The 23017-nt window shown below is 43.8% G+C and overlaps 1 protein-coding gene across 1 annotated transcript; it reads left to right on the plus strand.

The window, feature by feature from the left end:
* Nucleotides 1–41: 41 nt before the first annotated feature.
* On the plus strand, nt 42–23017 carry MONOS_1724 (putative protein CLEC16A; the record flags this gene model as incomplete). The annotated part of the gene is made up of 5 exons (XM_067870140.1): nt 42–214; nt 275–578; nt 643–10693; nt 10775–14381; nt 14481–23017. 5 exons carry the CDS (start codon nt 42–44, stop codon nt 22723–22725), a joined length of 22380 nt encoding a protein of 7459 aa, XP_067722760.1. The 3' UTR covers nt 22726–23017.

A 23017-nucleotide genomic window follows, 5' to 3' on the forward strand; every position in this document is an offset into this window, starting at 1 on the left:
AGATAGTTTTGATTCTCTTTTAGTGCCTTTTTTTTGTTGTAATGAGTCTTAGCCTAACAGCAAGGCGGTTAAGAGATTTGCATGATACATGCTCATCTGTTTTGCGTGTTGTTCGTTTGGCAAGGCCTTATGATAATTCTGTAATTGGAGAAATGATTCGTGTTGTTCATTTGATGCTGTTACTGGATAAAGCTGGTATTGATCCACACGATGCGTATGATTTCAATTTAAAGTTCATTGTCATATATTATTAATGTTAAACAAATTTTTTAAGAGAACATTCTCGACCTTTTCAAGAATTTTTACCTTCTCTTGCTTCTTTTTACTCTGAAATTTTGCGTTCAGAGAGCCCATTAGAAATGAGAGCTGAAGTCTATTCTTCGCTTAGTACTATTAGCTTAAATCTAAAAAATCCAGCAAATGTATCAGCATTTATGTCAAATAGAGTGATTCATTCATTACTTGACATTCCTGTTGATTACACGAACAACGAACTGTTATCTTATTATATTTCTACCTTACGATCATTAGCTTCTCGAATGGATATGACAAATTATCACTATTTTTTTAGAAGGATTGTTTGAGCTTAGATATTCTTTGAAATTTTTCTTTTAAAAGTCTGAGTTTCTTTATATTTTTAAGAATGGAAAGCTAGAAATGCCTATTTTTATATATGCCGTTAAGTATTTTACCAATCCAGACAATCTCATTAAAACAGCCTGCCGTTCCATCATATTGACAATTCTAAAAGTGAAAGCACAACCGATTTTGGAGTATGCTGCAGACATGGATAATCCATTCCTGCACCACTTCACGGTCTATCTGATGGCGCTCTGCTATGACATTGCGAAGGCCAGCAGCACGACAGCCGCAGAGGAGGAGTTCAGAGAGTTCTACCTGAGGGGAGCTGGCGATGAAGGGGGTGACGAAAACAGCAGTGATTTCTGCGACGGGGAAGAGCTGGACAGCGAAGGCGAGGAGGAACCGCACGCGCTGCTGGTGTCTTCTCTGCTGTCGTCGCCGCCCCAGCTGCAGTCGCCAGAGACGCGCATGCTGTTCCGCATGCTCTTCATCGGCGACTCGGAGGCAATCGACGAGAAGAACAAGATCGTGTCCCAGTTCGCCAGCATGTACGCCTCCACACCTGCTGCCAAATTCTTTGATGCTGCAGGACTCCCGCTTTCATCTGCCCCTTCTTCTTCTTCTTCTTTTTCTCCTTCTCATTCTCCTCCTTCTCCTTTTTCTTTTTCATCATCATCATCTTCTTCTTCTTCTGCAACCTCAACAACATCATCATCTGACAGCATCACTTTCGGATCCAGCTTCAATTCTGGCAATGGCTTTGGGTTTGGCACTGATACAAACGAGCAAAACACTCTGTACCCCTTTCCTACCAACTCCTCTTCCATCTCTTCCATCTCTTCCACCCCTTCTGCCCCATTTGCCTCAATCGATTCAATTCCGCCATTCAATCCATTTGCTTCATCCGCCTCTTATTTTCCCTCTTCCTCATTTGCCTCTTCTGCCTCTTCTGCCTCTTCTGCACAGTCAGCCATGCGCCAAGCCGAGCTGGCCGCGCAGTTTGTGCCCCTGGGCGATCTCCTGTCCGACTTCTCTGAAACCATCCTCATCCTGTGTGACATCATCCGCCTCGACTCACTCCTCCTCTCACACTCCGTTGCTCGCCTGCTCATCGCCAACCTCATCGTCCCTCTCGCCCAGCAGTTCTGGCGCGTGCCTTGCGTACCGTTCTACTCGGTCTCAGCTGCCAGATGCAAAGGGGAATATGCGCTGTGGAACTATCATCTTTCATCTGAATCATCCTCCTCCTCCTCCTCACCTTCTTCTTCTTCAATTGTTCCTTCTACTCTTTCTTATCTTTCTTCTCCAAATTATAACACAAATGCAAACATAAATGCAAATGCCAATCCAACAAGCTCAACATATCCTGCATCTATTGACACAGATGAGCATCTTTCTTTCTCCTCTTCACAGCCTTCAGACACAAACAGCTCATTCACCATGCTCAACTTGCATTGTAAAGAGCAAAAATCACTCAGAATCAAAGGAGCAACCAACATGCAATGGCATGCTTCTCCTTCTGATGCCACACTTTCCTATGCTTCTTCTTCTTCTTCTTCTTCTTCTTCTTATTCTTCCTCTTGCTCATCATCATTGCAATCATCATCATCATCATCATCATCATCTTCTTCTTCTTTTTCTTCCTCTTCCTCTTCCTCCTGTGCAGCCCCTCCCTCTCTCTCCATCACCCCTCCTCCCAATCTGCTCCAACTGCCCACCATTCCCACCTCTTTGTGCCTTTTCCTCTTCACCACAATTCTTTCTTCTTCCCTTCCCCCTATCATCACATCTGCTGTGTGTTCAGTGCTGTCTTTCTCTGCCAAGCCACTCGCTTTGTCTTCTCTTGCGTCTCATCCTGTTGAGTTGCTTTCGATTTCTCGTTCGCTTCATCCATCTTCTTCATCATCTTCATCGTCATCATCTTCTTCCTCTTCCTCTTCTTCTTTGAATAAAAGAAATTATTTAAATGCATCTTCATTGTCTGCATCATCAACGTCTTTTGCATCTTCTTCTCCTTCTTCCTATTTGCGAAACGAATTTCTTTCTTCTCTTTCTTCTTCTTCTTCTTCTTCTTCTTCTTCTCCTTTTTCTCCTTCTTCTTCTCAATCAGAATTTTCTGACAGTCGTCGTTACAACTTAACAGGCTCCACAACATCGGCACTTCCAATTCCTCTTCCCGAATTCCACACGAAATTCAGCCAAAACAAAGCAAAAGACAAAAACTCAGAAGGAAATTCTTCTGTTTCGTGTGCTGTTCCTCGAGGGATATTTGAAGGGCTGACGGATTTGCTCACAGGGCAGCCGCTGGATGCGCCAGAGCCATTGAAATTGAATGAGAAGAAGGAAAGGAGGAAGAGGAGATTGGGGAAGGAAGGGAGCGAAGAGGTAAAATTTAAGGAAGGGAAAGAAAGGAAAGAAGGGGAAGGAAGAGAAAGAGGAGGAGGAGAAGAAGAAGAATTAAATAGAGAAGAAGAAGACGACGACGAAGAAGAAGAAGAGGATAACAAATTAGGCATCATTAGCAAAGCCCACAAACAGCTTTTTTCCTTCTCAATTTCATCTCCATCCAATACCCCAAACACAAACTCAAAATATCCCTCGTATCCTTCATCAACCATCAACTCCTTCACAAACAATCCATCATCTTTCTCTTCTTCTTCTTCTTCTTCCTCCTCTTCTTCCTCTTCTTCTTCCTCTTCTTCTTCCTCCATCTCATTCAAGTTCTATTCCTATCTCCCCTCCTTCACTCTCCTCTGCACCCTGCCCAATGCCACAAACATGCTCCTTTCTCCTTCTGTGCACAAGAACATGTCCTCTCTTTTCGACATCGACCGCAGACCCACCCGATTCTTAACCAGACAACAAAGAGAAGAGGCGAAGAAGAAGAGGGAAGAGAGGGAAGAGAGGGAGAATGCGATGAGAATACAGATCGCGTTTATGCAGACCCCTCCGATGCCGCACGAGGATTTCCACAATCCTTTTGCTAACTCTCAGTTTCCGCTTCCTCTGTCGTTGCTGCTGGCAAGGAAAGAGGAGAGGAAGAAGATGGAAGAGAGGAAGAAGGAGAAGGAGAAGAAGGAAGAAGAAGAAAAGGAAGAAGAAGAAAAGGAGAAAAATCGAATGGAAGGCAGTTCAAATGCTCATTTGGTGTTGTCGCCATCTTCTTCCTCTTCCTCTTCTTCTTCTTCTTCTTCCTCTTCCTCTTCTTCATCTTCTTCTTCCTCCTCTCCCCCTCTTCCTCTGTCTCCTCCTCCTCCTCTTCTCCAGTGGAGTGGGGTGGATGCAGAGAGAGCGGTGAGTGAGTGGAAGGAGAACGCGAAAGAGATTCCGTGGCAAGAAGAAGATGAGGAAGATGAGTTGGAATTGGAGCTGGAAGCGCTGGAAGAGGATTGGAGTGAAGAGGAAGAAGGAGAAGGAGAAGGAGAAGGAGAGGAAGGAGAAGAAGAAGAAGGAGAGGAGGAGGAAGAGGAAGGAGAGGAAGAAGATGGGAAAGACGAAGACATTGATGATGATGATGATGATGATGATGAGGAACAAGAATATAGAAAGAAAGAAGAAGGCGAAGGAGGAGAAAGAAGAGGAGGAAAAGGCGATAATGATGAAAGAGAAAGAGAAAGAGAAAGAGAAAGAGAAAGAGAAAAAGAAAGAGAAAAGGAAAGGGAAAGAAAAGAAGAAGAGGTAGATGAAGATGGATATGTGAACATTGAGTCTGTAAAACCTTTTTCATTTGCTTCAAATGCAACTGAAGCAAACACATCAGCAGCAAAAGGCAAAGAAGAAGAAGAAGAAGAAGAAGAAGAAGAAGACGATGATTCAAGCGCATCCAATGACGGATCAATCAAAACAAAGAAATTTCTTTCTTCTTCTTCTTCCTCATCTTCCTCCTCCTCATCTTCCTCTTTCTCCTCTTCCTCTTTCTCTCTTTCACAATATGACCTCTCCACTCCCACCACGCCCTCCTCTCCTCCCTTCCCAAGCTACGTTCCCCCGCGGCGCATGAACATCCCTCTTCCTCCGTCTTCCGCTCTCACTCGCATTCGAAACGACACTTCCCTCTTCATCAAAGGAGAACTGTCTGGGTTTGACACACTTTGCTCGCTGGTGGCGTCTGACCCGCTGCTCAGTGCGATTCTGCCGCCGTCTCTGCAACAGAAGCAATCGAAAGAGAAGATGAAGGGGAAGATGAATGAGGGAAAGGAGAAGAAGGAGAAGAAGGAAACAAAGCAGATGAAGCAGATATCTGATAGGAAACAGTTGAATGCTAATGCTTCTTCATCCTCCTCTTCTGCTTCTTCTGCTTCTTCTGCTTCATCCACATCCTCCAAAGCATCTGTGATTCCAACAGGAAATTCTGCAAATACTGTCAAATTGATCGCAACTTCAACTACCACAACAACAACTAAAACAACTGTAACAGCTTCATTTTCCAATTCTCCATCGCTTTCTCCTTCCTCTTCCTCTTCCTCCTCCTCTTTCTCATCATCTTCTTCCTCTTCCTCTTCTGATTCCTCCAATACACTCATTGCTTCATCATCATCACAATCCTTCCCCCTTTCCCTCACAACCACACACGCCTCTCTCTCTGCCCTGGCACTTGCCTCCTTCGCCATCTCCACAAGTTCGGCAAGCACATCCCTCCAAAACGACATTGTCCGGCAAACTGTTTCTTCTTCCTCTTCTTCTTCTTCCTCCTCCTCCAACTCCCTTTCTCTGTCTCCCCCCATCGCCCTCAGCACCACCAACCCCTTTTCCTCTGTGCCTTCCCCAAACCTCTCCCCTTCCTTGTCTCCGCAGCAGCTCGTCTCTCTTTTCAGCACTTTGATGCTCCTTTCTGGATCAGTCCCTTCTTCTCTGTCGTCGTCCATCAGAAATTTGGAGGTTGTGGAAGGAATCGTGCAAAGGCACATGCATTTGGCTGAGGTGGCGGCGCTGAGGAGGGTGAACAGGCTGAAGAAGAGAGAAGAGCTGAGGTTTGAGATGCGGCAGCAGAAGAAGCAGAACCTGCTGAACGAGCTGAAGTTCAGGAAGGAGTGGCATGTGACTGGGAATAATAATAATAGTAATAGTTATGCTTATTCTAATGCAAATGCAATTTCTAATTCAAATATGAATACAAGTGCTAATTTAAACAGTTTTTCAAGCTCGCTTCCTTTGAATTCTTCTTCTTCTTCTTCTTCTTCTTCTTCTTCTTCTTCTTCTTCTTCTTCTTCTTCTTCTTCTTCTTCTTCCTCTTCCTCTTCTTCTTCCTCTTCACTTTCTCCTTCTTCCTCTGCTGTTTCACTTTCCACACTTTCTCCTCTCAAGCAGCTCAAGTCTGCCACCCAAACACAGCTTCCCTTGCGATACCACTCTCCTTCAATTTCTCATTCTCTTTCTCCTTCTCCTTCTCTTTCTCTCTCTCAAACCACAACACAACTTCCGTCCCAATCTCAAACACAGCTTGTCCGCAGAGAAAGAGACAGAGAAAGACCCAAAGGTTTCATTCCATTTGTCCCGTCTTCCCCTTTCGTCGGCTTCAGCGCCTCGACATTCTCAACCCCACGCATCTGCAGGGAATATGCGCTGGGCTGGTACAAGGAGATAACAAAACTCCATTCACAGACCGATTTTGTGTGTTTGCTGTTTCAGAGGATGCTTCTGACACCAATTCGAACGGCGTCGGCGTGTGATGCGAAGGAAAACACATTGGCACAGCTGATTGCAGAGCACAACAGACAGATGGCAGGGGAGAGAGAGAAGAAGGAGAAGAAGGAGGAGGAGAAAGAGGAGAAAGAGATGAGCAAAGAAAAGAGGATTGGAGGAGCGAATGAAAAAGATGGTGAAGTTAATTCAGGAATAGTAACAACAACTACTATATCATCATCATCACCTTCTTCTTCTTCTTCTTCTTCTTCTACTTCTTCCTCCTCCTCTTCTCATCCTTCTCCAATCAACCCAATCGACACCACACTCTCCCCGGCAAATCTTGCTGCCTTCCCTTCTCATCAGACAGAAGTTCTGATTGATGATTGCCTCCCTCTGTCAACTCTGCTCTTTCTGTATGCTTTGATACAAAGTCCGCACACTCCTCATTCGTATCTGAAGGAAGTGGGGCTGGCTCCTGTGTTTAGAAGGAATTACTTGAGATCCTCTCGAAAAAAGGTGGAGAAACAAGAAAAGGAGAAGGAGAAGGAGAAGGAGAAGGAGAAAGAAAGAGAAAGAGAGAGAGAAAGAGAAAGAGAAATATCTATTGACAAGCTGAGAAGGAATGAAACAGGAAACAAACACTCAAAATACTCTTCTGAACTTCGCAATGGAAGTAAAAAAAGCAGAAGAGAAAGAAACAAACACAGAAAAAGTAAGCACATAGGCAAGAAATATTCCAAGCATTTCTCTTCAAATCAAAAAGATGACAGAACAACAAGAAGAATGAGCAGCAGCCATCGTTCTAACTATCGCGCGCTTTGCCGTTCTGACTCACCTGCTAACAGAAGTACTGCTGTTACAACGTCACACAATAACAACAACAGATTTAATAACAACAGTTATAACCAATCAATGAAGCATTTATCTGCCTCTCCCTCTCACTTTGGAGGTTATTCGCATGTTCATTCTGACAGCAGAAGCAGAAGCAGAAGCAGAAGCAGAAACAAAAGAAGCAATGGAAGAAGAAGAAGTTGTTGTTCAACGCAATTTCATCACAGTCAATTGTCAACTCTTTCTTCTTCAATGTCTTCTTCGATTTCTCATCCACATTCGCATTCCTCTTCTCGTGATTCATTCTCATCGTCATTATCATCATCTCCTTCTTCTCTTTCATCCTCTTCTTCTTCTTCTTCTGCTTCTTCCTCTTCTTCTTCCTCCTCTGTTTCTTCATCTTCTTCCTCTTCCTCTTCTTATTCTTCTAATACACACCACCATTATCCATCCCACCAACACGCCAAACACAACACCCGAAATCTTTCCATTTCGCACTCACGTTTTTCTCCTTCTCCTTCTCCTTCTCCTTCTCCTTCTCCTTCTCCTTCTCATTCGTCTTCTCCTTCTCCTTCTCATTTGCTTCGCCCATCTTCTTCATGCCGTCGATCTTTCCACTCCTCCCACTCGTCATTCACCCCTTCCTCCTCTCTCTATCGCTCACACAGCAGCTATTCCTCTAACACTTCTGATAGCAACAGAATCAACAAAAGAATTAGTAGATTCAGCAGAAGCAACGAAAGCAGCAGAAGTGAGTCAGTTTCGCGCTATCGTCGGATTCCTTCGCTTTCTCCGTCTTTTTCTCCTCCGTCGCAGTCGTTTTTCCCATCCCCGTCTCGTCAGGAGAGCTGTTTGGACACGAAAATAAGCACAAACACACACACAAACACACATTTTGACAATAAGACACCCAAAAAGAGCGATAAAAGATTGAATGAATATTCCATTGTGCACCGTTCAAATGTGAGGGCGCATTCAAAAAAGGAAAGAGAAAAAAACACAAATTTGAGTTCAATTAGAGAGACAGAGGGGAGAATAGGAAGGAGCATGAAAGATAGAGAGAGAGAGAAGGAGAAGGAGATGAAGGGGAAAGAGAAAGAGAATGCAAGCATTATTAAAGCAAAAGGTCAAAATTCAAGGGAAATCAATCAGAAAGCTTCTAAACAAGCAGAAAAGACTATAAAGACAACAAAGACAACAACAACAGCAACAAACAGAATGAAAGAAGGGAAAAGCAAGATAAGTGCAAGCATAGCAATACGTAGCACAGGAAGCAAAGCACAAAAATCTGCTCACCTCCATTCTTCTCTGTCTTCTTTATCTTCTCATTCTCGTTCTCGTTCTCCTTTTTCTCGTTTGGACTTCGAAAGAAGCAGTGCTTCTTCTGAAGCTGATGACAAGGCAGTCAGAAAGCTGAAGAAAAGAGCACTGAAAAAGGCAGAGCTGATGCAGCGGCTGCCAACCACGTTCCATTTCGCAGCTGCGATAGAGAAAGAGAAGGAGAAGGAGAAAGAGGAGAAGGAGAAAGAGAAGGAGAAAGAGAAGGAGAAAGAGAAGGAGGAAGAAAGAGAAGGAGAAGCAGCAGGAGAGAAAGAAAAGAAGGACAAAAAGAAGGACAAGAAGAAACAAAAACAAAAACAGAAACAGAAGCAAAAAGAAGGAGGCGGAAAGAAAGGCCAACAGCAATCTTCAGAGCAATCCAGCGAAAGGAGCAAAGACGACTGGGATTTGCCCTTGTTGAGCGATCAGAGCAGCAGCAAAGCGAAGCTGAAGGCGCAGAAAATGGAGAAGAAATGGAACAAGAGGAAGAAGAAGCTGGACAGAAGAAAGAGGCTTCAAAGGCTGATTGGCAGAATTACACAGGAAGCAAACACATCTTCGGCACATGCATCAGCAAGGAGTGGGAGCGAAGGGAGTGAGAGTAAGTTTGAACGGATGGGAAGAAGCAGAGGAGGAAGAGAAGGAAGAGAAGAAAGAGAAGGAAATGAAGAGAAGATGAGGAAGATGGAGAAAATGGAGAAGATGATGAAGATAAAAGAGAAAAATGGAAAAGCTGGGAGTTCGAGAAGAGATGAAAGGAAATACCAGAGAAGAGGAGAAGAAGAGGAAGAAGAGGAAGAAGACTATTACAATGATTCCGAAGAAGAAGAGAACAGCAAATACAAAGATAGAAGTCAAGGGGGACAAAACTACAACCGTTTCTATTCGAAGGAAAGAGGTCGAAGAGAAGAAGAAGAGGAAGAAATAGAAGAAATAGAAGAAGCAACAACCACACTTCGTGATGCCTCTAATCCCCGAGGAGCATATGCCCCTGCCAATTACTTGTCCTCTGCTCGCACCACATTCACTGCAGTCACAGGGACCATCGCCACCGCTGCCTGCACTGCGTCTGGAAGCAGCACTGTCCTGAGGAGGAAGGAGGCGCTGCTCGAAGGCGGGCGAAAGCTGATTGTGGTGCTGACGCCTCTGAACGAAAGATCGCGCCTGCTCTTCACTCTGCTCACGGGAAGCGCGCGTGAAAGCGTGCTTTTCCCGGCCAACCAGCCGATGTCTGTGCTTGTGGACACACTCTCCAAGCGCTGGGGGATGATTCCGGATGTGTCGCTGCGTCTCTGTGTGGATCCGCTGCCTCTGAGGACGAAGCACTACGAGAAGCTGATCAACAAGACTGTGCCGATCACGAAGCGTCACCAAGGGCTGGATGATGAGCTGCCTGCGCCAAAGGACCTGAGAAGGGCGGGGAAGATGATTGAGTCGGAGCGCATGGCAAAGGGATTTGACAAGCTGAGAATTGACACGCTGGTAAGGGCGAGGATGGCACAGCTGCCGGTCTGGGCGCAGGCGAAGGAGGAGGCAGCGATGGAGTCGTATGGGCAGGAGGACAGCGATGTGCTGCTGGGTGCGCTGGCAAATGAAGTAGTGCCGCTCCACAAGGAGACGCTCTTCTTCTCAGTTTTCTTCGACAAGGCAGATGAGAACAGCACGGACGATCCGATTCTCCAGTACATCCTCGACAACACGCAGAAGACGCTGTTCTCTTCAGACATCTCTCCGTTCCCGCTTCCCCCTCCGCGCCACTGCGAGGTGAGGGAGATGCAAGTGGCTGCACCTTCTGTGCTGGAGTTTCTGTGCGACCCAAACCACCCAGCATCTGGGTTGAGCGCCTTTGCAGCAAGCGGGATAGGGTGGGGCGATTCGAGTGAAGAGCGCCTGAGGAAGAAGAAGATCAACGAGATGATGAAGAAAAGGAAGAAGAACTCGTTTCAGTCGTTTGTGGAGACGGTGAACCAGGCAAAAGATGAGAAGGAGAGGAAGAAGATGGAGAAAGCAAGGCTAAAGATGCTGGATCCAAAGGAACGAAGACTCATCAAGCAGCAGAGGAAAGAGGAGAAGAGGCTGGCGAAGAGAGAGAAGAGGAGGAAGATGATGCTGATGGCAGCTGAGATGAACAAGAATAAGGCAGTATTTGAAGGAAGAGAAAGAGGAGAGCTGAGAGAGAGACAACTGATGCAGCAAATGATGGAGCAGCCTCAGAATTCGTTGGGACAGGCAAGATTGACATTGAATTCTTCTTCTTCCTCTTCCTCTTCCTCTTCTTCTTCCTCTTCTTCCTCTTCTTCTTTTGAAAGGAATTCGCAATTGAAGGAAATTGAAAGTTCGTTGAAAGATATACAAGGAAGAGAAAGAAGGAAAGAGAAAGAGAAAGAGAGAGAGAGAGAGAAAGAGAGAGAGAAAGAGAAAGAGAAAGAGAAAGAGAAAGAGAAAGAGCATGTCACAGGAGAAGCAGAAGAAGGCGAAGAAGAGCTGAATGCGGTTGAGATCTCAGACATCAGCACAGAGGAATTTGAGGAAGAGGCAGCGAAATGGATTGCTGATAACTCAGACATTGAGACAGAAAGGTTGGATCTTCCGCTGGAAGAGATAGACTTCACAGGCAGCTCAAGCGAGTCTGCTCACTCGCAGTCGACTTTCCCTTCGAAAATCAGCCGGTTCAGCTTTTGCAGCGAAGGGAGGAGCAGAACAATTGGAAGGAAAGGGAGGAAAGGGAGGAAAGGAAGGAAAGGAATGCGGAGGAGAAAGATGAGGGGGCTGTGGAGAGAGGAAGGAGAGGAAGGAGAGGAAGGAGAGGAAGGAGATGGAAGAGTAGACGATGAAGAAGGAGAAGAAGATAAAGTGACTGAGGAAGACGGGATGGAAGAGAATGGAGAGAATGAAAATGGAACATTGTGCTTCAGTGAGGCGGAGAAAGAAGGCATTTACAGAAAGGCAAAGAAGAGTAAGAAATACAAGAGAGAGAAAGAGGAAGGGAAAGAGGAAGAGGAAGAGGAAAGGAACGAGAAAGAGAGAATGAGCGAGGAGATAAGGATTATGAACTACCATTCCGCAGAAAGAGGCGAAGCTGATTATTCGAAATCTCAATCTCTAAATGGAAGCACACGAACAATTGGCATATTTAACAGACGTTATCACAAGAGAGAAGCGAATGAAAGGGTGAATGTTCTCATAAAGCACAAGCCTCTTATCACAGAAAAGTGCCAGCGGTATGTTGCGTTTGCGATGACTGATCCGTCGCAGGCAGGATTCAGAGAGAAAGAAGAGATAAACAATAACAGTTGTAATAATAATAGAACTAACAATAACAATACAAGAAGCAATTGCAATGGAGATAACATTTCACATGTCTCAAAGAAAAATCTTTTTTGTCGCAAGCAAAAAGTCAAAATCATCCGAAAAGCAGCAAATGTGCCGAAGAAGGCGCCTCGAGGGTTGCCTTATGAATACGACTGCAGAATGATGGACGCGATCATCTCTTTGCTCTGCTCAGCAGTGAGGCCGAAAAACGAAGAATTCATTGAAAACAACAAGGAAAGAAGTGATTTCAAAAGGAATCAGTTGAATTCAAATAGAGATCTGGCATCGCCTTCATCATCATCATCATCATCATCATCATCTTCTTCTTCTTCTTCCTCCTCTTCCTTATTCCTCTCCACACGCACTTTGCCCTGTCCTCCTCCTCTTCGCCCAATTGTGGTTGACTTGTGCTGCCGGCTGATTGTTGAGATGCTGCGGCAGACGACAGAAAAGAACAATGCTTTTCTGAAGAGAAGACGAGCACTGAAGATACAGAATGCACATGATGAAAGAGGAGAAAGAGGAGGAAGAGGAGGAAGAGAAAAGGAAAAGGAAAGAGAGAGAGAAAGAGAGAGAGGAAGAGGAATAAGCAGAGGTTATGGAAGCAGTAAAGATGAAAGGAAGAAGAAGGGAGAGAAGAAGAAGAATGAGACACAACAAAAGTGGAATGCTGACAGCAAAGCAGATAAATCCGACAGCCAAAGAAGGCAAAGCAATGAAAGAACAAAAGGAAAAGGAGGAAAAGGAGGAAAAATTGGAAGAGAAGGAGAAAGAAAAAGAAGAAAGAAAAATAAAACGAAAGTGATTTCACAACCAACAGCTCCACCGGCTCAGTTAAGCTGGTGGCATGCGATGCGTTTGAGACAAGTTTTTGGCTTTTTGTTGGCAGATGTTGCTTCTCTGACAACACCTTCCTTCACAAATGTTCCCTTTGACGCTGTTCCAGCTGGATTGGAGGAGAAGATGAGGAGTTGGCTGGGACTGCCATCACAGAATTATAAATCGAAGCAGTCCACTTCTGGTTCTGAGACTTCTTCTTTTTCTTCCTCTTCCTCTTCTCCTTTAAATTCTTCTCCTCCTTCTTCTTCTCCTTCTCCTTCAACCACCAACGGAGCAGTCTGGCCTTTTCTCCGTCTGTTTTTCGATGTGTCTCCACGAAACACACGGAAAAACGTGGCCCCTTCGAAATTCGCTGCGACAAAGCGAATTTCGCCTCTTTCTGCTGAATTTTGCTTTGATGATCCATTGGATGAAGATGCTGATGATGCTAAGAGTTATAATGATGATAACAATAACAATAATTATTGCTCTTCTTCTTCTTCTTCTTCTTCTTCTTCTTCTTCTTCTTCTTCTTCATTAGCCTCTTCCTCTTCCTCTCCTTCATCATCACCTTCTTCCTCTTCCTCTTACTCTTCTTCCATTTGCTCCATCAATTCATTCCCAATAATTGCTCCTTCTCCGTTCACTCCTCACTTTGCTGACATGCTCTTTGAAGAAGTTCGAAATTCTCCTTATTCCCTTTCTCTTCTCAATCAATCTTCTTCCTCTTCCTCATCTTCTCTTTCTTCCTCTTCCTCTTCTCTTTCTTCCTCTTCCTCTTCTCTTTCTTCCTCTTCCTCTTCTTCTTCTTCTTCTCCTCTTTCTTCTCTTTGTCTTTCCTCCAAATGCAACTTTTTTATAGGCCATCCTCTTTCTTCTCCTTTGGACATGGAGATTTTGATGAACAGACCCGTTTTGCTCCTTCCAACTGTCGATTTGCAGCTATCTCTAATGCATTTGATACAAAAACCAAGAAAACGATATTTTTCTTCTTCTTCTTCTCCTTCTTGCCCTTCCTCTTCCTCCTCTTCCTCCTCTTCTTCTTATCAATTTAGTCCAAAAATTCGTTCTCTTCCTTCTCCAAGCACATTGCCGCAAATTTCATCATCATCGTTATCATCATCATCATCACCTTCTTCTTCTTCTTCTCCCTCTCCTTCTTCCTCTTCTCCTCAGCCTTCAGATGTTCCAGCTTCAACAGCATCATCTTCTTCTTTGTCCCCTTCTTCTCATCCATCTCCTTCCTCCTTTTCTGCTCCTTCTTCTTCCTCTTCTTCCTCTTCATCATTTTCCTCCTCCTCCTCTTCCTCCTCTTCCTCCTCTTCCTCTTCTTCTACTGCTTCTCCAACCAATTCTTCTTCATCACCTTCATCACCTTCTACTTCATATTCATCAATTCTTGATAATTTTCAATCTGCTCACCAAAGCTCTGCTTTAATTAACAAACCTTCATCCTCTTCTTATTCATCCTCCATCTCTTCTTCTTCATCTTCATCATCATCATCATCATCATCTTCTTCTTCTTCATCTTCATCATTATCATCTCCTTCTCCTTCTCCTTCTCCTTCTCCTTCTCCTTCTCCTTCTCCTTCCCCATCTCCTTCCCCTTCCACCGATCTCGCCCTCTCCTCTGATTTCAAGCGCCCCCGCTTCTTCATCCGCCCGAAACGGCGCCGAAAAGCTAAAGACGTTCTTTCCTTCTGCACAATGCCTTCATTTCGTGATGATTTGAGCATTGGCTCTTGCTCCACAGCCGATTTGACGTTGAATTTCACCACATTCAATCAGAATGCGTTTGCTTCTCAGAACAGGCAGGGGAATCGCTTTTCGCAGCAGATGGGTCATAATCAGCATCAGAGCTTTCACCCAGCCAGCCTTCACGTCTCTTCAGCGTATGAACAATATCACAGTAATAACAGCAGCAATATCAAAAGCAATAATATTAATAATAATAATAATAACACAAATAATCATTTTAACCCCTGTCACAGCCACACTCACAGCCTCCTCAGTTCCTATGACCACCTCAGCGCTGTCAGTGCATTCAGCGCTTTAAGCACCCCCGCCCACTCAATAGCAGCCACACCCTTCAGCAGTGAGTGTGAAAGCGTGTCTCAGATGTCTTCGAGCGCAGATGAAGAAGATGAAGCAATCAATGGATATCTGAAGCTGATGCAGCTGCAGGACGGCTCGTTCAATTTCGATGCGTTTGAAACGCAGAGCGGAAGGATGGCGGAGTTTGGAGATGGAGGAATGAGGAACAGAATGAGCGATGGAATGGATAATCCATTGGATTCTGGTGTGAATGACAGATTAACTGACAGATTTAACAGAGGAGCAAACAGTGAATACAGTGTTGATTACAGTTCCAGTGTGAACAGCAAGTATTTGAGCAGCGGTGCAACTGCAATGAGGATGCGAAGGCAGCACATTGTCCCTTTCAGAAGCAATTCGGTTTCTGCTTCTTTTTCCTGTTCAAGTTCGAATTCGAGTTCTAATTCAAGTTCTTGTTCTTGTTCTGGTTCTGTTTCGTCTTCTTTGGCTGCTCCATCAGTTGCTTCGGTTGCTTTGACAACAACTTCATCATCATCAACTTCTTCTTCTTCTTCTTCTGATTTAGGTTCAGATTCTTTGTTCCATGATGCAATATTAACTTTATCACCTTCATCATCATCATCTTCTTCTTCTTTCTCTTCCTCTTCTTCTTCTTCTTCCTCTTTCCCCCTTCCTTCTCAATCTTCCCCTTTCTCTGATATTGCTCCTCTTCCTCTTTCCTTCGCAATTACTGGCCCTCCTCTTCCTTCTCCTCCCAAAATAACCTCCAAAATGCAAACTAAACAGCATCCTCTTCAAGATTCATTGTTGGTGTGCAAACTGCAACTTATGGACAACTCTTCTTCTTCTCTTTCTTCCTCTTCCTCTTCTTCATCTTCTTCTCCGTATTTCACCATAACCTCTTCTTCCTCTTCTCCTTCTTTTTCCTCTTCCTCTTCCTCCTCCTCTTCTTCTCCTTCCTCCTCTCCTTCTCTCTGGACGTCTGTGAGGAAAGCCAAAGAAGAAGTGTATCGTTCTCCACACAATCCTCTTGAGCTGTTCCAGGCAATGAACGAAGACCCAGTTAATTCCTATGAAGTGATAGAGAAAGAAGGAAGGAAGATGAATAATAATAATAATAACAGCAATGCGATGAAAAAGAACAATAAGGATAACTTTGTTGCTGCTTCGTCTTCTGTCGTGGTTAGAGATGAATTAGAGGGAGAAAGGAATATGTCTTCTTCTTCTTCTTCTTCTTCTTCTTCTTCTTCTTCTTCTTCTTCTTCTTCTTCTTCTTCCGTTCCATTTTCTTCTTCCCCTTCCTTTTCGAAGCCTTCTTCTTTTCTTTCTTCTTCCCCTCTTTTAACAACCTCTCCTCTGCTTATATCTCCTTCTCCTTCTCTTTCTCTTTCTCATTCTCCTTCTCCTTCTTTCGCCTCTTCTCTGAAATCTTCACCCCTTCCTCGAACATCACCTTCATCATCATCTTCCTCTTCCTCTTCTTCTTCTTCTCCAATTCCTTTGCCTCTTCCTCTTCCTCTTCCATTGCCTTTATCTTCACAATACCCTTTGCCTTTGCCAATGCAGATGCCTTTATCATTATCTTCTTCTTCCTCTCCTTCCTCTCCTTCCTCTTCCTCCTTTTCTTCTTCTCCTTCCTCCTCTTCCTCCTCTTCCTCCTCCTCCTCTTCTTCCTCTCTTCCTTTCCCTCGCTCCTCTTCTCTTATTCCATTAGCCCCACAGGCACAGCCAGACGCCATCGCTGCTTCTATTCTGATGCCTCTCACTGGAGACAAAAAAGACATTGAAACAACAGCAAAAACAGGAAAATTAACAGAAATAACAGGAAAATTGAATGGAAGAAAGAACGAAAAAATGAATGAAAATGGATTTGAAAAAGAAAAATTCAAAGTAAAAGACAAAGAAAAAGAAGGCAAAGAAGGCAAAGAAGGCAAAGAAGAAGAAGAAGAAGAATTCAATTCGTTCACAAAAATCACACAAAACAATAAAAACAATAAAAACAATGAAAACAACCAAAAAGCGACGGAAAGTGATGTTATTACAGTGTGGGAGCTGACAGGCGACTTGGCACATGTTCAGAAGCAGGTGGTGAATGTGAAGTCAGACAAGATCATCAGAACAGAAGATGAACAGTCAATTTCTGTACTCAACATTGGTGGTGGTGGTGGTGGAGGAAGAGAAGGAAAAGAAAGAGAAAGAGAAAGAGGAAGAGGAAGAGAAGAAAGCGAAGAGGAGAAAGATGAAAGAAATTTTGATGGAAGGGAAGGAGCAGAAGATGCAACTGAAGAAAGATCAAAAGACGAATTTTGCATTGGAATTGCAGAAGGAAATACGAATTTTGACAAGGCATCTTGTTTGGAGATTCCAAATGAGCAAATGTCTTCTTTTTCTTCCAACCCCTCTTCTTCTTCACCCTTCGCTTCCTCTTCTTCTTCTTCTTCCTCCTCCTCCTCCTCCTCTTCTTCTTCTTCCTTCGATCTCTCCGACGACCTCTTTCCTATCTCCAAGCCCCGCCCTCATCTGAAGGACACACCTGCTCTTCTTCCCTTTCCCCGTGCCAATCATATCCCTCTCTGCCTTCGCGGCGCAGTGAACGAAGCAGAAGCGCTGAAGATGGCATTGCAAAGAGCTATTTGTGTGGCAGGCACGCTTTTGAGGGTGACTGACAGAAAAACGGAGGTGTCGGGAAGGTTTGGCTCTTTGTTCTATGGAGCGTTTTGCTGTGAGAAGGAGAAGAATCTGCAGGCGGTGCTGGAGAAGGAAGAGGAAGAGGAAGAAGAAGAAGAAGAGGAAGAAGAAGAGAAGGAGGAAAAAGAGGAAGAAGAAGAAGAAAAAGTGAAAATTGATAAGAAAACGAAAAATTCTTCTTCAACTTCTTCTTCGAATGAAAAGAAGAAAGAAAGAGAAGGAAGAAGAGAAGAGAAAGAAGAAAATAACAAGGATGTGAATGCTCAACCTATTATTGCATCATCTGCTTCAGCCACACCTTCTCATTCACCTTCTCCTTCTCCCTCTCGATCACCTCTTCTTCCTTCTTCTTCTCCTTCTCCTTCTCCTTCTTTGTCTTTAACTTCATTCAAAAAGAACATCAACTATGAAAACTCAAAATCTTTGCGCCCTCTTTTCTCATCTGATATGCTTCCTCTATTAGCCAAGTATTCTCCAAAACCTTCTTCACAAACAAATTCTTCCAGACAATCAACCTCTTCTTCTCCTTCTCCTTCTCCTCTTCCTCCTCCTTCTTCCTCCTCCTCCTCTTCTTCTTCTATTTTATCTTCTCTTCTTGAACTACTCAACCCCCGTCTCCCTCTTCTTGGGGAGAAAATTTCAGTTTCTGCTTCTGATTTGCTGCCAAACAGCTTTCCTTTCATTCCTCCTCTTTCTTCTCTTGTTTTGTCACCTGATCTCAATCCTTCGTTGTGCAATGCTTTATCTTCATTGAAATACTTAGACACATTAAAAGGGAATAATAATCATTGTTATTGCAATTTTGATAGCTTTAATTCTTCTTGTTCTTCCTCCTCCTCCCCTTCTTCCCCTTCTTCCTCTTCTTCTTCCTCTTCCTCTTCCTCTTCTCCTTCTCCTTCTCTCCTCTCTCTCCTCTCCTCCTTCAGTTCCTCTCTCTTCTCCTCCTCTCCTTTCTTCCCCTGCCGTGCGGTCATCAGCAAACAAGAATCGCTTGTCTTTCTGAGAATTGAGTCTTCATTCATTTGTGGCTACATCATTGAACCTCCTCAGCATCATTTGAACATTGCACAGTTAAACAATGCATTGGGTTCTTCTCTTTCTTCTTCTCGTTCTCGTCCTTCTCCTTCTCATTATTCCTCCTCCTCCTCCTCCTCTTCTTCTTCTTCATTGCAATCATCTCAATCCCCCTTCAATTTGAATAAACAAAGCAGCAATATTGCAACTCAAATGAACAACCAACAAGCCAAACAGAAGAACCCCTCTTCAAAATTGCCTTTCCCTTTTTCTCGTTCGCTTTCTCCACAGCCGCCACAGAATCGCATTGTTGGATCAACTAAATATGTGAATTCTTTGATTAATGATAAAATCTCTTCTTCCTCTTCTTCTTTCTCCTCCTCCTCCTCCTCATCATCTTCTTCATCATCCACCATCTACACCCTCATCCGTGTGATGCAGATGCCTCTCTCTCACTCTCTTCTCTACCAAACAAAGACCTCTCCTCTTCATCTCCTTCTCTTTGAGCATTCGACGGATTCTTTGATTGCCATCAGCTCAAAGGAGATTGTGAACGACGTGTATGGAGAGAGAGAGGCAGCGAAATATCGATTGAGGTACGAAGAAAAGAGAAGGCAAGCAGAAATAAACAGAAATGAGAAGATGAAGATGAAGAAGAAGAAGAAGAAGGTGATGATGATGATGGCGAATGGAGATGGGAATGTGATAAATAACAATAATAATAACAGTGGAATGAATGAAAGATCAGGATTAGGAGAAAGAGGAGGAGAAGGAGGAGAAGGAGGAGAAGGAGGAGAAAGAGAAAGAGGAAGAGGAAGAGAAGGAGGAAGCATCATTGGATGTGCGTTGGAAGAGCAGAATGGAAAGATGATGGCATATCAACAACATCAACCTTATCAACAATCCCAGCAGTTTCAATGCTCACAAGCACATTCTTCTTCTCCTTCTCTTTCTCATTCGCCTTCTCATTCAAGATCACCCAGCCACTCCACGCTGTTCTCTGCACTTGACATCAACCCTGCCTATATCCCTCCTCTCACTTCTGCTTCTTCTTCTTCATCCTCCTCCTCCTCCTCTTCTTCTAATCCTTCTTCTTCTTCCTCCTCCTCTTCTTCTTCTTCCCAATCACAATCTCCTCATCTCCACCGCTCAACCACACTGCCCACACCTCAGTCTCCTGTAAAACTGTCTTCTCCTTCTCAGAACACTCAAACTAGCTCCCCCCATTTGCTTCTCTTGCTCCACGGATTCGGATGTGGCTGCGGTTGTGGCAGTGGTTGTAATTACGAACGTGATAAATGCAATGCAGATAAATCTTATTCTTCTTCTTCTTCTTATTCATCATCATCTTCTTCTTCTTCTCTTTCTTCTTCTTCTTCTCATTCTCCAACCTCTTTTTCACCAGCTGCTCGCTCGAAGAATCAGCAAAGAACTCGTTCGCAATCTCCCTTCAATCACACAGCCTCTTCTGCCACTGCTGCTTCTTCTTCTGCTACAAAACAAATAATGTCTTCTTCTTCTTCTTCTTCTTCCTCCTCCTCTTCCTCTTCTTCCTCTTCTTCTTCTTCTGCCAATTCTTCGATTGTTATCGTTACCAAATCCGATACATCTCCAAATTCTCTTTCCTCTTTCGAAATCGTTCAACCTTTGTCTCTTTCTCCATCTCCAAATATCTCTCCTTCTTCTTCTTCTTCTTCCTCTTCCTCTTCTTCTTCTCATTCTTCTCCTTCTCCTTCTCCTCTCTCTTTCGCTCTCCCCTCCCTCAAATCTCCTGCCCTTCTCTCTTCTCTCTTCCTCAACAAGCACAACATTTCTCGTCCTTCTCCTTTGTTTGCCAGGCTGTTCAGAGCAAACCTCAATGCTGCTCCTTCATTTGGCGATAAAAGAGGACTTCAATCAAATATTGGAAAATTCTCTTCTTCTGCTTCTTCTTCTTCTTCTTCTTCTGCTGCTGCTGCTGCCACTGCTTCTGCTTCGTGCAATCAATCAGCAGTAACATTAGCATCATTTATTCCCTCTTCGTCATCATCATCATCATCATCATCATCATCATCATCATCAATATCTTCTTCTTCTTCTTTGTCTTCCTTCACTTCTTCCACTTCTTCCTCTTCCTCTCGCCTCTTCCCTGAGAATGCCACGCCCTTCCGCCCTGTCAGCCCCACAGAGCAGATGAGACAGACATTCCATGCAAACAACCCCTGGCTACTCAGAAGCTGCTCTCAGCCTCGTCTTCTGCCTTCACACGTGCAGAGTAGAATAGCAGCAGATGAGGTGCTTCTTTGGAATGGTTGGAAAGAAAAAGGTGAAGAAGGAGGAGTGGAGAAGAAGGAGAAAGAGAAGGAGAAGAGGAAGAAGAATAGAAAAAGAGTAGGGAATAAAAAGAAATGCAATGAAATGACAATATCTTCATCTTCCTCATCAGAAGTGAAAATGAGTGAAATCAGCAGACGAAGCAAAAGGAATGCATTAGAGCAGCCATCAAAACTCCAACAGGATGAGTTGCTTGTGTCAATGATTGCTTCGACCCTTCTGCTCATCCCAACATTCACTGCCTCCACTCTTTCCTTCATCAGATGCAATAGTTATCTGCCATCTTCATTATATCCATTGTCTTCTTCCTCCTCCTCCTCTTCCTCCTCTTCCTCCTCTTCTTCTTCTTCCTCCTTCAACTATTTCCCATTCCTCCCCACAACTTTCTCCCTCCACCCTTCTCATCTTCGCCCCCGCAGCCAATACCTCCTCCTCTTCGCCTCTGCTTCCACTGCAACTTCATTCGTAGCCACTGTTTATTTGCGAAAGGCTCTTCTTTGCACACTTAGAGAACATGTGCTTGTGAATTCTATGCAAAACGAGATGATTCTGTGTGGGTTTGACCAGACGCTAAGGAAGAGGAACAAAAGAGAGGTGTTAAGGCAGAGGCAGAAGAAGGCGAAGAGAGAGAGGAAGTTTTTGCTGCGGGTGAGGAGGAGCTATGCGAAGCAGTCACTTTTGGAAGGGAAGGAAGGGAAAGAAATGAATAGGGATCAGAAGGGAGGAATAATATCTCGGTCAATGAATGCTATTTCTTCTTCTCCTTCATCCTTTTCTTCTCCATTTGCTTCTCCTTTTGATTCTTCTGCAAATGCAATCCAAGTTTCTGGTTTAATTTCTTCTTCTTCTTCTTCTCCTGTGAAGCGAATGAATGTGCTGTTGGGAAGCAATTGGAGAGGGAAGACAAAGAGAAGAGGGTGGAACGAGAGAGAAAGAGAAAAAGATGAAGAAAGAGAAAGAGAAAGAGAAAGAGAAAGAGAGAAAGAGAGTAAGAGAAAGGTAATTACTGTTAATGCCCATTCAATTACGTATGCAGATGATGCAATAAGGACAGGAATGTTGAACAGTCCGCGAGAAAAGCTCAAAATGCGAAGGAACACGAAGAACAAGACAGCAGCTTTGTTCACTGCGATGCTGAAGAACCCGTCATCAGACACAGAAGATGAGGAAGAAGGGGAAGAAGAAGAGGAAGGAGGAGAAGAGGAGGAGGAGGAAAGAGAAGGAAGAAGAGAAGGAGAAGGGAAAAGAAGCAATTCGAATGCAAAAGGAGTTAATACAAAGAGCAAACGGAAGAATTTCAGAGGCAGTTCGAATTGGAAGGAAGATGCAGACACACAATCAGAAGATGATCTTTGGACGCCTCTGAAGCCACAGGGCGAAGAAGCTGATGGGATTTCGTATGAGTCTGGAATGGATATGTACAAGATGAACTCAAGGAAAGAAGGAGGAGAAAGAGGAGAAAGAGGAGAAAGAGAGGAAGAGAATATTCAGCTGTCAAGGGGAAGACAAATGTTGGAAAAGTTGCCTTCTTCTTCTTCTTCTTCTTCTTCTGGCTCTTCTTCCTCTTCAACATCATCATCAACTTCTACAGCACAACCAATGAACTCAATGAACTCACAGCAATCGCTGACTCTTCCAGCTCTTTCATTCACCACAGCCACACTCTCCACACAGTCAACATCAAATGCGTCCTTCACAGGCTCTTCTCATCCATCTCTTTCTTCTCATTCATTGGAGCAGCCAAACTCACCCACCAAGTTTCTTTCATCTGTTTCTATTCATTCTGCTCAATCTTCCCTCTCTGCTCGATCTACTCAATCTGCCCAGTTTTCACTGTCTGGCAGCCAATTTACAGCAGATGCCTCTCATTCACAAGGAGAAAAGACAGAACAAACAGAAAAAACAGAACAAACAGAACAAACAGAAAAAACAGAAAAAACAATAAACACATTCAATCCTCGGTCAATAGAAGAGCCCAGCGAAGACGAGAGCGAAGAATCTGCTCTGTCTGAACTGGATGACTCGCCATTTGCGCTGCCTCCTTCTTTCACGACCACTCCTTCCTCTGAAATGGAGCTCACTTTCCTGCTTTATTCAGCTTGCCCTTCTTTTGACTGCCTCTTTGCTGCATTGCTGGCAGCGAGAAGAAGGCTCTTTCGGAAGTAGCAGAAGCTCGTTGTTTTTATAATTGTTTTATATACTGTTTTATAGTTATTTGCCGTTTTTCATTTTGATGTATTGTTAGAATTTTTTTATTTGATTATTCTTAGTTTGTATTTTGTTTTTATGAGATTATTTTGTAATTTATCTGTATCTAACAGCATAAAAGTTTAAAGATAGATGTTGATAATCATTTATCTTTGATGCTAATGCTTGCATTATTAGCAAACTTTAGAGAATGTTTTGCGTATTTCAAAAGTCGAGATTTTTTTAAGAATCCCATTGTATAAAAAGAACA

This window comes from Monocercomonoides exilis (genome assembly GCF_001643675.1).
Source record: "Monocercomonoides exilis strain PA203 chromosome Unknown scaffold40-978991, whole genome shotgun sequence".
In the NCBI taxonomy this organism is placed as follows: Eukaryota; Preaxostyla; order Oxymonadida; family Polymastigidae; genus Monocercomonoides; species Monocercomonoides exilis.